Here is a 14,240-nt window from a genome sequence, read left to right as displayed (position 1 = left end):
GATGACATCCTCCTCACGTTAACCTCCCCTCACACCTCATTGCTGATTCTGTTTGCCACCCCTCTTTGATTATGGTTCCATCTCAGATTACAAAATAAACCTTTCCAAAACTGAAACTCTTGCATATACCTCCTTCAACCCTGAGTCTACTTAAAAGTAATTTCAACTTCTCCTGGTGACAGTCTAAGTTGAAATACCTAGGTGTCTATATTACCTGCAATTATGATACTTTGTATGCAGAATGTTTCCCCACCATAAACAAAACAATTAAGATAGATCTGCTCAGGTGGCAGAAACTTATCTTCTGGCTCGGTAGGATAGTCGCCCTTAAATATGAATATCCTGCACCGGCCTGCTTTATCTCTTCCAGACTCTCACGATGCAGGTGCCCAGGTCCACCCTCATCCAACTGCATTGCTTATTTTCTCAGGTTAAATGGCAGTATAAACCTCCACGCACTAGTTTTTCCACTCTGCGAAGGGTGATCGTTAACGGTGACAGGGGCTTCAGGACATCCGCCAGTACTCATCAGAGTCCAGTTGTGGCATGGTTTACTTCAGAAACAATCAGAGAGAGGGTCTCAGACTTCCATCTCATCCCTTGTTAAAGAAAACTTCTACAAAATCTATGACCATCGGTACCTGGTTCCGACCCAGGTCCTCTTCAGACTTGTGTTGGAGGGACTGTGGGGAAGAGGGTTCCTCCATCCCTATCTTGTGGTCTTGCCCGGGAAAAGCCTCCTTCTGAGATGAGGTAACAGCTATGATTAGCGCAGTTACTACCATCCATGTCTGAAAGTGCCCATGCTCCTTTTATCTTGGATCCCCTATCGAGGCCCTACACAAACACTCTGAGAAACTGTCTGTTCAGATCCTCAATGCAGCCAGATGTCTGGTCGCAAAACACTGGAAAAATTCAAACCCTCCTTCTACACAGCAATTTCTCAATACAATCTGGTATTTAGATTCCATGTAGAAAATTTCAGCGTACCTAAATATGAAAACCCATAAATTCTGCCATAAATTCTGGGGTGGTTAGTTCCTCTACAATGGTCCCTTGGGTCCCAATCCACCTCCTGATCAAACTCAAATAACTTGTCCCTCTTCCTGTGAACAGTTCTGTCTAGGAGGACTGTCGCATAATGCTCTGGCCGCCAAGGACCCCAGACCTGGTCTCAAATTCCACCCCCTTCCTCTTCTTTCTCCCACCCTACCCCTGTCTTCACGAATGTATACAACATCACACTCCCCAGCATATCTTTAAGGTTCTTCATTCCAAAAAAAAAAACAAACAAAAAAAAAATATATACTGGTAGGTTAATTGACTGCTATCAAAAATTGACCCTAGTCTGTGTGTGTGTGTGTACACGTTAAGGACTTAAGACTGTAAGCTCCAATGAGGCAGGGACTGATGTGAATGAGTTCTCTGTACAGCGCTGCGGAATTAGTGGCGCTATATAAATAACTGATGATGATGGGTTTATTTTTGCAACATCCTTCTACCAAGTTTATGTTATGTAACCACACCAAGTGGTCATGCCATTTGTGCTTTGATTTCCAATTCATAATGCAATTTGTTTATGCCATCTTGGGATACTGTCCAGTATATGTTTATTGTGTGACATAATCTATAAATAAAAGTTAAAAAAAAAAAAAAAAAAGGTTTGCTCTGCAGATGGCATAATGCTTATAAAATATGGTAGCAGACTAAATCCATCCTACCTATCCAAACAGAATGGTGGGACACACCACAAGTGCTGTATAACTAGATATACTGCATGTCCAAGCCAATAATCTGCTGTATACATCACAGTATCAATTGGAGGGTTTACATTTGCACTTATATGGACTACAGTGTTTCAGCTGGAACACATTTCTGTTTCAGTACTCAAGCTCGTTCACGAGGAGATGGTCACCTGAACTCTGACTCCAACCCATCCTTCCATATACATGATGGGAGAGGAAAGGGAGTGTGATTAAGCTGTCAGCAGGAGATGAGAGAAGACTCTCTGCCCACTACATCAGGTGCCATTTGACTGTAGCTAGATGACACTTTGCAAACTGCAGATTCAAATAAAAATAAATTATATATATTATACACACACTCAGAAACACATTTCTTGTGAGCAGTTTGTATTTTAAATAAACATTGATAGTTTTCATGGGGCTACATCTTAAACTTTATTTATAGACTTGCATATCACACAATTGAAAAGACTACAGAATTGTTAGAATTCCAGATAATATACCCATCTACATAACTTCCTGTAAGTGTATCACATTGAACTGTATGAACACATTAACCTATGTAAAACACTAAGTCACATCAGAAACATCCATTGGTGACTAATTTGGAGAAATGTATTTTAATAAGACTGTTTCAGGTCATTAAGAATATATATATATATATATATATATATATATATATATATATATATATGCCAAACATTTCAAAACAAACCCGCTTTCTAAGGTTGAAAGTTTAATATAAAGCACAGTCATTCATTGACCAGGCTAAAATAAATGAAAATTTACAAATCAAGGGACTTGCAGGTAAAAATACATTCAAAAACAAAGGATATAATAAATAAAAACAACTGCTAGCTCCATGCTGAAATAACTTCACACCCACCACAAAGTACAGCAAGAACAAGCAGCATAACAATGTAATAATGACCAATAAAAAAAAACACCGAAATGAAAAAAGTTACTGGCTGTAAAAATACAATAAAAAGTTGTATTAGTACCAGGTAATGCCAGTAGTGTTATCTGTACCTGACTTTTAATTGAACTTGCATGTTCTGTAACAGATGAAAAATAAAGAGCCAGCTACCATGGTTATTTAGTGTCGCTTACTTAATTTTTGTCTGAGTGTACTTCATTTTGAAACAAATCACACCCATTAGCTTTAAAAAGGAGAGGAGTGTTGCAACATAGAAATTGTAAGTTGAAAAAAACTACTAGAAAAGGGAACATATCACATACCATTCTATCTAAAACACAGATACAATTTGCTGCATACAACACAAACTGGCAAAACAACATATACTGTAGACATTAACCGAGAGAGTCTGGATGTGTAAGAGGCAAGAAAGTAGATCTAAGTGACAGGTTCACTGACACTGTGACAGAGCAGACCAAAATTGTCAGCATATCAAATACTCTAAAGATGCTAATTTTTAATGCCTGTTGTAATTTTGTTGCATTTTGAGTCTTATGTATTTCATGAGTTTTTACTTCAGAATACAGAAAACTAATTATCCTATTGGGCACTTATGTTTGTAGACATGAAACGAATTGTCAGCTGCTGATACAATTATGAAGATAGAGGGCAACACTATACATTGATATAAAACTATAACGCTTTAAAGTCAGTGCCAATTCTTGGTGCTACAATCTGCCTGTAATATTTCATTCACATTACAATTGTAAAAAAAAAATGTAAACAGACTAAGGAATTGGCAACAAAGTAAATATTTTTATTTCATCCAAAGTCATCTTCCTCCACTGACTGATCTTAGCAACATAAAATTTCACACAAAGTTTTGCTTTGCAAAGTATACTACTACTATATTAATTTAGAACATGTGAATTAAATACATTTTTTTAACCAAACATTTGTTTTTCATGACAATCTAAATACTATTTAGAGACCCTTCACAATCACATCTTTTTCAAAATATATTGTATAAATTAAACAAAATGCCATCTATCAAAGTTCTATTTGCTTTATAATACACATAATTAAGCTATAAAGTGTTGCCATGACCATGATTTCTCATTAATTGCCATTATATGCAGATACATTAATATCCTGAAGAGAATATGTGAAATATTATACTAGATATAGCAGCAATATAAGCCACACTGTGCATAACTCTACTGTAACTTGTTTATGAACAACAAAAGCAGAAAAGATCTCACTTACCTGTGATTCTATATTTATAAACATTTATGTGGTCACTATAGCTGTATTTATGTATACACACATCGTATTCTGAGACATGAAAACATGTTCACAATCAACTGTAACTTATCAGACACCCAGAAACAGTGCAGTCACCTTCTCACACTGTGCAGAGCCAGAACTGATCTCCCAAAATATAAACAGCTGCACACACCTCCCTGTCAGGTAGGATGCACACATCACACAACTGCTCCTGGGAAGAGGTACAGAAGCTGTATCCAGAGGGGGGATACTCACACAGCTCGGAGTAGCGATGGGCTCCTCGGCACAGCTGCTGCAGGTACCTGTGCAGGACATCGGTGAGCAGGTCGCAGGCGGTGACCTGCACGGAGTCCCAGCCCAGAGACTGACAGATCTGCGCCACCGACACTCGCAGCAGCGAGCGCGAGTAGCTCTCACACATCCCGATTTATCCCGCTCCCATCACAGTCAGGCGTCTCGGTCTCTCTGCTTCTTTTTCCCCCGATCAACCGCACGGCCCCTTCCGCGCTCTCAATCCTATCGCCATCTTGGCCTTTCCTTTCCTCGCTGCTTAGCACAGGCTGCAGGATACACCAAGCCATCGCAGAGCGAATCGATCAGGTAACTTCCGGTACGATCTGTCGCTCGGAAATCAGCCATTGCCACAAAAGGGGAGGTGTTACAGTGAGGCGGAGATTGGAGAGTCTAATGATGAGTCAATGGCCGCCATATTAGTCTAGGGCACAAAGCGTCCAATCATGTTATGTGAAGTACAGAGATGCATGGAATGAGTGTGTAGGATAGACAAGGCAGTGTCACTTGTTTTCCTTTTACACATTTAGACGTTTAATACAACCTGATGCTGGAGAAACACTAACAAGCAGCGCATACAGCACTATGAACAATATATGTTCTATAAATGTTACGCAAATAGGAGTTTGCCAGAGGGAACTCCAAAAATGACAGTACAGAGGTGATACAGCAGGGCACTTTAAGAATTAAAGGGACAATATCATGAATTAAAGCAGTGGTTCCCAAACTTTTGCAGTTCGCGGCACCCTTAGAGTCTCCAAATTTTTTCAAGGCACCCCTCCAAAATAATTATTGAGCAGTCCTGTTTTAGAAGTAGCTGGGTCAAAAAATTGTAATAAGTATTTAGGTCAGGACAGAAATACTTATTTAGTTGTATGCAAAAATGCCCCCTCTGCATCCAGACACTCTGCCCTCAGGCACTCTGCCCCCTCTGCCCTCTGTCACGCTGTCCCCCCTCCTCTGCCCCGCTGTCCCCATCCTCTGCTCTCTGTCCCTATCCTCTGCCCCTCTGCTCTCTGTCCCCCTCCTCTGCCCCGCTGTCACCATCCTCTGCTCTCCTCCTCTGTCACCAACCTCTGTCCCGCTGTCACCATCCTCTGCTCTCCTCCTCTGCCCCGCTGTCACCATCCTCTGTCCCACTGTCACCATCCTCTGCTCTCCTCCTCTGTCCCGCTGTCACCATCCTCTGCTCTCCTCCTCTGTCCCGCTGTCACCATCCTCTGTCACCAACCTCTGTCCCACTGTCACCATCCTCTGCCCCGCTGTCACCATCCTCTGCTCTCCTCCTCTGTCCCGCTGTCACCATCCTCTGTCACCAACCTCTGTCCCGCTGTCACCATCCTCTGCTCTCCTCCTCTGCCCCGCTGTCACCATCCTCTGTCTCCAACCTCTCTCCCACTGTCACCATCCTCTGTCCCGCTGTCACCATCCTCTGTCACCAACCTCTGTCCCACTGTCACCATCCTCTGCTCTCCTCCTCTGTCCCGCTGCCACCATCCTCTGTCACCAACCTCTGTCCCACTGTCACCATCCTCTGTCACCAACCTCTGGCCCGCTGTCACCATCCTCTGCTCTCCTCCTCTGCCCCGCTGTTACCATCCTCTGCTCTCCTCCTCTGTCCCGCTGTCACCATCCTCTGTCCCCCTCCTCTGTCCCCCTCCTCTGCCACGATCCCTCTCACTCTGCCCCGCGCCAGGCATAAAACAAAACACAGAAACTTACCAATCCGTCGGGCGCCGGGACCCAGCAGCCTCCTCTCTCCTGCAGCTTGTTATGGACGGCAATATTCAGGGACAGCTGCAGGAGAGAGGAGGCTGCTGGGTCCCGGCGCCCGACGGATTGGTAAGTTTCTGTGTTTTGTTTTGTTTTTATGTCTGGCCCGCGGCACCCCAGTGACAGCGCCGCGGCACCCCTGGGAGCCGCGGCGCACAGTTTGGGAACCGCCGAATTAAAGTATAATCCGACTACAGGCATGTTTGTCTTTGTAAGACCTCAGTTTGCCTCAGTATACAATACTGTAAACATTTGTTATCAATTGTACTGTACTGTCTGGTACTTTGTAGTATTGTGACTTGACACATTTTAGTGCTTTTTGCTATTTGCATGACTATATTTTTATTTCAAACAGTATAAGAGTGACTTTTATATTGTTTTAATGTGACAGATAGTGCTTTCTTTTAGTAGCATTTTAAATAGTTAAATTATAAAAACCCACACTTGAATAGTAAAAAGGAAAAAGAAAAACGCTTTTCCATTACTGTGCCCATTGGGCAGCACGGTGGCTTAGTGGTTAGCACTTCTGCCTCACAGCACTGGTGTCATGAGTTCAATTCCCGACCATGGCCTTATCTGTGTGGAGTTTGTATGTTCTCCCCATGTTTGCGTGGGTTTCCTCCGGGTGCTCCGGTTTCCTCCCACACTCCAAAAACATACTAGTAGGTTAATTGGCTGCTATCAGAAAAAAAAAAGTGTGTGTGTGTGTATATATGTTAGGGGATTTAGATTGTAAGCTCCAATGGGGCAGGGACTGATGTGAATGAGTTCTCTGTACAGTGCTGCGGAATCAGTGGCGCTATATAAATAAATGGTGATGATGATGGTGGTGATTATTATTTTCTAGGGATTATTCTGCTCCTGGTATGTGTTGTGTCCTTATATATGTTGTTCTATTTATCCTGTTTATTTTGATACATAAAATGTGTAATTTTCTTTGGTGTAGTGAACGATTTTGGGACTAAAAATGAGTGAGTCATTCAGTAGGTCAGAATACACATTGAGAACACTTCAAATGTATTTTGTTTTTACAGTAACTGTTTGCTCAAATCCAATTGACATATCAGCTTGAGTTATTACAGTTTAAAGTTGTAATTTATTTTTGTTACTCTTGAGAACTAATCTGGGTCTTTTTCGACTCAGTATCTGATGCAGTTACTGGTAGAGATACAGGGAGGACGAAGCATCCTGCATACACTGTTACATTTTCTATTGGATGCTGTGCAGAAAATATGGGGCAATCAGCAACCGTTCATAACGTTTAAGCCTAATGCAAAGATAACAGTGTAAGAAAGGTGCTGTAACCCAAAGCATGCAAACACTTGCTTTCATTTTAATTGCACTATAAAATAGGGATATTCAATTGTCATCGAGTTTGGTTTTTTTTTGACCGCGTTAAGTCATTTTAATGCTGTTTTTTTTTAGCATTTTCGAGCGGCTTTACCCACGATTCAATTCTATTTTTAACGCTCAGTTTTTTTTTTCATGAAGTGGTCCTCTCGCGGTCCAGTAGAAGGTCTATTGAAAGTATAGGGTGTGCTAGAGGTAGCCACATTAAAAGCTATTCAATTGTTTTTTAACGCGACGCGTTAAACAGGCAAATATGCTGTTTTATCTCGCACCTCTTTGGGGTGTGTTAAAAATAAAAAACCTCTGAAAAGTATTTGAAATCATGTAATAATGTGAAAATGCTTATCACTAATGCCTAACATGTAAAAGTTGATTTTCTTGTGAAAAAAATAATGAAATAAAATAAACATTAAAAAAAAATAAAAAAAAAATCACTAATTAATTATGTTTATGAATGTTTTTGGTACAAATATGAATGTAGTAATGTGTATTGACATGGTATAGATGATTCTATGCTAAAAAATAGTTCAATTAAAAAATATGCTAAAGAAAGTAATGTAATGTAGATATTATCAATGTGTAAAGCAATCTAATGTATGAAAATGTATGCAAAACCTTTTTTTTGTGTTATACATAACCGCGTTAAAACTCCCCTTCACTCCCCTAAAAACTCGCAAATACAATGTTTAATGTGAGGGGGCAGCGTTCCCTCTTTTTCAATTGAATTGCACAAGTTTTCACACTGCGCTAACTAAAAACGGTCGCTATTTCAGTTAAAAACCCGCAGGGAGAATTTTTTTTACACTGCGGGCAAAAAAAAACAACTCGCAAACAATTTAATACCCCCCCTAACTGCTTTCTGTGGGTCACAGCAATGTATGTTGTCTGAGTATCATTTGTACATGTGAAATCCAAATAGGCTGCTGACAACTTGAATATTTACACACAAAAAAAACTGAACAAGAAAAATGTGCCATAACCTGTAGCAACCATATTCTTGCATTTTTTTTTCTATTAATGCTTAGAAAATGAAAGCAAATTTGTGATTGGCTGCGATCCCTCTACACCAGTTTTGATAAGTTTCTCATTAGTTTCAGTTACAGCATTGAAAACTGACTATTTACACTCATTTTGTTTATGATTCTGTTCTGTGGGTTAGGGCTCTTTCAACACTTTCCTGTTTACACCTTTCCCATTCCTTAATGTGTTATTTCAATTTAATTTAGGACTACATCATTTTATTAAATTGACCAGTTTTCTAGGTCACTGAAATTATATTCTGGAAAGAAGACTGAACCTAAATAAAAAGTGGACAAGAGGCAACATTAATTGTACTACTCCTGTAGATTGTAAGCTCTTATGGGCAGGGTCCTCTCTACCCTATCTCTATGCTTAATTGTATTTGTTATTATAGTTGTATATGCATGTATTTGCTATTTTATATTCATACATCTGTATACCGACTTTGCAGCGCTGTGTGGTGCTTAATAAATGATGACAAACTCCTTGCCCATCTCTTCCACTTTTCTTAAGTGTGTTAAAACAAGGACTGAGGCAAACATTGCCACATGAAGAACTTACCAATTTAATTTGTGGTCCAACAACCAAATACCTGTTGCTGTATTTGGTATTTTTTAGTTGTTTTCTTTGGTAACAAATAAATAAGCACAGAAACAAAATTGCAGGTATTAAATAGCCTACAGAATAGTCTGCCTTTTTGTGTGTTTCTTTCTTTTGTGGGGTTTTTTTCTATTGTTTTCTTAACAAAAGCAATATGTGGGTGCAGCATCACTGAGGTCATTTAATTAATAACGTCACAGCGCTGTCAATAGAAGGGAGCCGAATGGAGACAGTGATATTTTTTTTCTTGTACAAGTCCCCACCACAACTGCTGGGAGATGATTCCATGGATCCCTCAACCTCTCTGTAAAATAGTTTTTCTTTATGTTGCCATACAGTCTTACACCCTCCAATGTCAATGTTTTATCCTTGCTCTAAGAATCCTATTTTTAGAAATACTCCACCCCCTTTATTCTAGTAATACTTTTGACATATTTAACTGTTTATATTATACCACCTCATTTTATATGTTATGTGCTTTCTTAAAGACTTGTAAATATTCAACTTAAAGCAAAACAGATAAATAGAGTATCTCAGTGGATTTAAAATCAGTCTCTAAGAACCACATAGAATACCTGGTATAACTATAGTCTAACAAAGTTATTTTCTCACCTCAATGGCATGTAAGATGGTACAATGAATATTTTTTTTCTGTTGGTGTGTATTTATTAGTAACCAATACTCTAATAAAAGCAAGAAAAAAGAGAAATCAATACTACGTGTCATACAATTAAGCAAGTGGTATTCCAGTGGACATTTTAACTATAAAATGCATAATATGTTGTTCTGTACATTGAGTGGATTATCATACAAACATATTAAATACAATGGCATAAAACAAGATAAAAATACAGGAAGTTTTTTAGAAAGGCACTGCCTCAGACCTCTCCTCCTCTAGAGAGACCGAGAGACCAGAAGCAGTGTGATTGGAAGCAAGATCTGAAAGGTCCGCAGTAGGCTTGGTCATTTTTGCCATAGAAAGCAGTTCTCAAGATGAGGTACATTTTCTGTATTGGGCAGCACAGTGGCCTAGTGGTTAGCACTTCTGCCTCACAGCACTGGGGTCATGAGTTCAATTCCCAACCATGGCCTTATCTGTGTGGAGTTTGTATGTTCTCCCCGTGTTTGCGTGGGTTTCCTCCGGGTGCTCCGGTTTCCTCCTACACTCCAAAAATATACTGGTAGGTTAATTGGCTGCTATCAAAAAATGGACCCTAGTCTCTCCCTGTCTGTCTGTGTGTGGCTATGTTAGGAAATTTAGACTGTAAGCTCCAATGTGGCAGGGACTGATGTGAAAGAGTTCTCTGTACAGCGCTGCGGAATTAGTGGTGCTATATAAATAAATGATGATGATGATGATGTATGGTCTACATTGCCAAACATCTGAAAGACAGTTCAGAAGGTCTTATGAGAGTCCAAGACTATTGGATTTAATAATCCTGACCGACGTAATGAATCACATGAAAGTACAAGATTGTGTTGGAAGTAGATTCACAGCAGGGACCCCTTCAAGGGAGTTTGGGCTTTGCTGCAGGAGGGTGCGCTGGTCGCGGTTCTCAGAGTCAGCCACCAGCGTAGTAACAGAGTGGACGGAGCGTAGTTAATCAAGCCGGGTCAGTAACCAAACAGACAGCGAAGTACAAGGGGAGTACCGAAGAATGGTCAAAGGCAAGCCAGGAGTCAGGAAACCAGAACAGGCAGCAAGGTACAAAAACGGAACCAAAAAGGGAGGTCACAACAGGAACAGAATCTGAAACAACAAGGTGCTGGAGCTGGGTGGAACCAATACTTTGGCACCCTAGTGGTGCCAGAGGCAGCTTTAAATAGAACCTGTACAATCCTAATTGGTCCCGGGAAGCTGGCGGCCAGCGTCTCTGACTGCCAACAGGTGAGGTGTCCCGATGCCTAGCAACGGGAAGCGAAGCCTTTCTGCGCATGCAGCTTGAGCCCTTACGTGGACCCGTAAGAGTTCAGGGTGAGTTTGGTGGTCGTCTCCGGCACTGGTGGCAGGGAGTGGACGGCCCCTGACAATAGCTGATCCAGCCATTTGGTTGAGGATACAGACAAAAGACCCTCCTTTAAATATATGGATATGAATATAGATATGCAGAATACTTTTTGTTGGGGGGTATATGTTCAGCTCTAAATTACATACAAATTTTGCAAACTCATCAAATGGCAAGAAAAGGGCTCCTTGTGAACCCCTCCAAAAGTGGAGGAAAAACCTAGGCTAGAGTTTAATGCAAGTAGGGGTGGGGTTATTATTATTTATATAGTGCCAAAATATCACATAGCCTTCTACAATCATGTAATACTCATCAATCTCCATCCCAGAAGATCTTAAACTCTAAATTCCAAATAACAGACACATACAGGTCAGTTTAGTCAGAAGCCATGTAACGTACCAGTGTGCTTTTGGACTGTGGGAGAAAATCTACTTCTTCACAGTGGAAAGCCATGAACTCCTTCATGGCATTAAGCAGTTCCTGGAAGTTCACACCCCACACCCTAACTTGCCTTTACAAGCCATCACCACTTTAAATTTCCACTGCAAAGTCGCTGATTTCTAGTGCCTTGCAGAAATTGGAGCTTAATACATTTACCCCAATGAGTCTTTCTTTTGTACATATGTTGGAAATACAGTTCTCCTTGAACTTAGCTCTCCGTGAAGAGACTCATCCTGGTCCAACAAGTGAAGTCCACTGTGAGCACAGATGCAAAGCTCAGGTTGAAGAAGGTTCTACTCAGGAAAATAGGGCTTGCCTTCTGCACTGTATGGCGCTGGTTTGAATGTGTGATGTTATCATAGTAATTTTGACAGAAACCTATTATCATGTTAAGCCACAAGAATCTTTTAGACTTACAACAATTTCTGAATTAATACCAACAAATTGGTTAACAGATGATATATACATATATACAGTTGCTTACAGTTGATACTGACTGCAATAGACAGGCAGTATGACAAGCATATGCACTTGATGTACTTAACTATATTATAATACATTCATATATGCAGATGATAGTAAGGTCATATTGTTGCACAATTTAACTATCACTGGAAGAACCAACTGAGAGCTGAACTTCCTGTCTGTGCATGCTCAGTAAAGCGATGTGGATGGCTAGAGGCTGCCCCACTTCCTGTCTTCACTAGATCACAGGGGACACCACTACCAAGATGGGAGACAGAGCGTAGCGCTCCATATTAACAAGTAAGACACTATACTCTTGTGGCATTTGGATTGTGTCCATTATTCTAGGTATTATGGACATACATGATGCAGCAATGGCATTATGTGTGAAGCTTTATCTTGAAATATTCTCCATTATCAGCCTATCTTTTCACAACTTTAAGACCGTTTCAGATTTATTGCTCTAACTACAACGTAAGTTGGGGTAAGAAAAGTAATTTCATAAGGATACACACCTGGAGTTGAAGACCTTACATGTTTTAACAGTCAACCTCAAATCTCTATGAAGACCAGAATAATCTGCTACAAACACCTGTCATTCAAAGTATGCCGCCTTCCCAATAAAATACAACATTACTCCTGTTTAAAAAAAAAAAAGTTTTTTTAAAAATTGGAGAATTTTGATTTCAATGGGGTTGGGGAGGGGTTATTACTCAAATGGGCAATTGAGGCTACAGATGAAGGATCTCAGGGTTGGGAACCTATTCAAAATCCAATAGATGCTGGGAATTTGTTCCAATGGTTGAGATCTTGCCCGTCCAACTGGAAAGAGCCTAAGGAAGTCCAACTATCATTACTTCACTTTCAGTAAGTTTCCAAAGCAGGAGGAAAACTTCTCTAGTCCAGCAGCAATATAGAGAATTACCAAGCACACTTGGGGGTAAATGTATCAAGCTGAGAGTTTTCCAGCGGGTTTGAAAAGTGGAGATGTTGCCTATCGCAACCAATCAGATTCTAGCTATCATTTTGTAGAATGTACTAAATAATGATAGCTAGAATCTAATAGGTTTTTCAAACACGCCGGACAACTCTCAGCTTGATACATTTACCCATTGGTCAGTAATTCACCCAAGAAAAAAATAGTCTATCTACACCCAAGAAATTTCTATTATATGATAAATGGAGTGAATCATAAGTGACAAAATGGCCAATGTAGCAAACTTAAATCTTCTTATCTAGCTTTCGAGGCTGCTACAACTGGGTGATCTCCATGGATACCTATACAGTCCAGTCAGACTTGAAGCTGGTCTTTTTCTTCTGATCTTGTCCCTGTCTGTTTGTGAAGAATGTTAGGGATAATAATTTTTTTACCTAGTAGCTGAGAGACCCTTCTCAGTTGACCATGGTGGTGGAAGATGACCCATTTAGATTGCTACCCCTGCAGATCACTTTCAGCATGGGCCTATATTCCATCAGAGTTCCAGCAAATAATTTCTAGGAGTCAGGACCTTCAGAAATAGAATATGACAAACAAGGATCTCTCTGTTTCAGCAATTAAAACCTATATTTTACATTGGTCAAAATGCTGTACTATACTCACAGAGATCACAGTAAGCAGTATGTCGCAATGATGAGTTGGTGTGGTTATGCTGTTTACCAGGGTACAGAGTCAGAAGTCTTTTAATGCTGTTTAGCAATAGAGCCAGAGTTGAAGCTGAAATGAAAAAACTGCAGAATGCCAGGAAGGAGACTGTACAGGAGTCCAGAGTAAAACTCTTATCACTGAAAAGGCTGCATAGAACAGCAGGAATTTATAAACTTCAAGGATCCACTTAGGTCAGGAGAAAATCACAACTTAATTTAATTAGACAGGTATACAATGACACCTGTTCATCTATTGTGAACATGAAATGTCAATATGCAGTCAATGACTCATGCTCATCAGAGTTATAGAGGCAATCCCAATATCCTAACACTAGGCCTTCTACATTAAGAACATCCTGTCAGGGTATAGAAAAAAGGTTAAAATGGTTTTGAGGATTAAAATATCAGTTCTATGGAATTCTTTGAAACTCACTAGCAATCTCATTGCTAGTACCCTTCGAGTATAGCTATCAGCCATCTCTAGTTACTCATGGAAGTCAGGATTGTATCTTCATTTCTATAAAACCTCATAGACCTCAAACCCTGATGAGATGGTGGATCCAACTTTTTTAGCCAATTCATTTAAATTTTCTTAATTAATTGGAAAACCAATTGCCTTCTTGGTATCTGCACTGCTACACTAAGTTGGACACCATGCCTCCAAAATTACCATTACCAAATATATTAATAGCTGTGTGTGCT

The 14,240-nt window shown here is 40.2% G+C and overlaps 1 protein-coding gene across 3 annotated transcripts in view; it reads right to left on the bottom strand.

Annotated features, from left to right (window-relative positions):
- Nucleotides 1-4,540, bottom strand: part of TAF3 (TATA-box binding protein associated factor 3) — a 91,056-nt gene extending 86,516 nt beyond the window's left edge. For 2 of the 3 annotated variants that reach the window (XM_075208600.1, XM_075208601.1), the window contains exon 1: nucleotides 4,204-4,540. In XM_075208600.1, the coding sequence (XP_075064701.1) occupies nucleotides 4,204-4,369 (166 nt within the window). In that variant the 5' untranslated portion in view covers nucleotides 4,370-4,540. Of the gene's footprint in view, nucleotides 1-1,915; nucleotides 1,953-4,203 lie in introns of those variants that run through there. The other variant, XM_075208602.1, reaches the window with a different exon arrangement.
- Nucleotides 4,541-14,240: the final 9,700 nt, after the last annotated feature.

The sequence above is a fragment of the Mixophyes fleayi genome, chromosome 4 (assembly GCF_038048845.1).
Source record: "Mixophyes fleayi isolate aMixFle1 chromosome 4, aMixFle1.hap1, whole genome shotgun sequence".
Lineage (NCBI taxonomy): Eukaryota > Metazoa > Chordata > Amphibia > Anura > Limnodynastidae > Mixophyes > Mixophyes fleayi.
The sequence above is the reverse complement of the archived record's forward strand: the minus strand, read 5'-3'. Positions and strand labels throughout refer to the sequence as shown.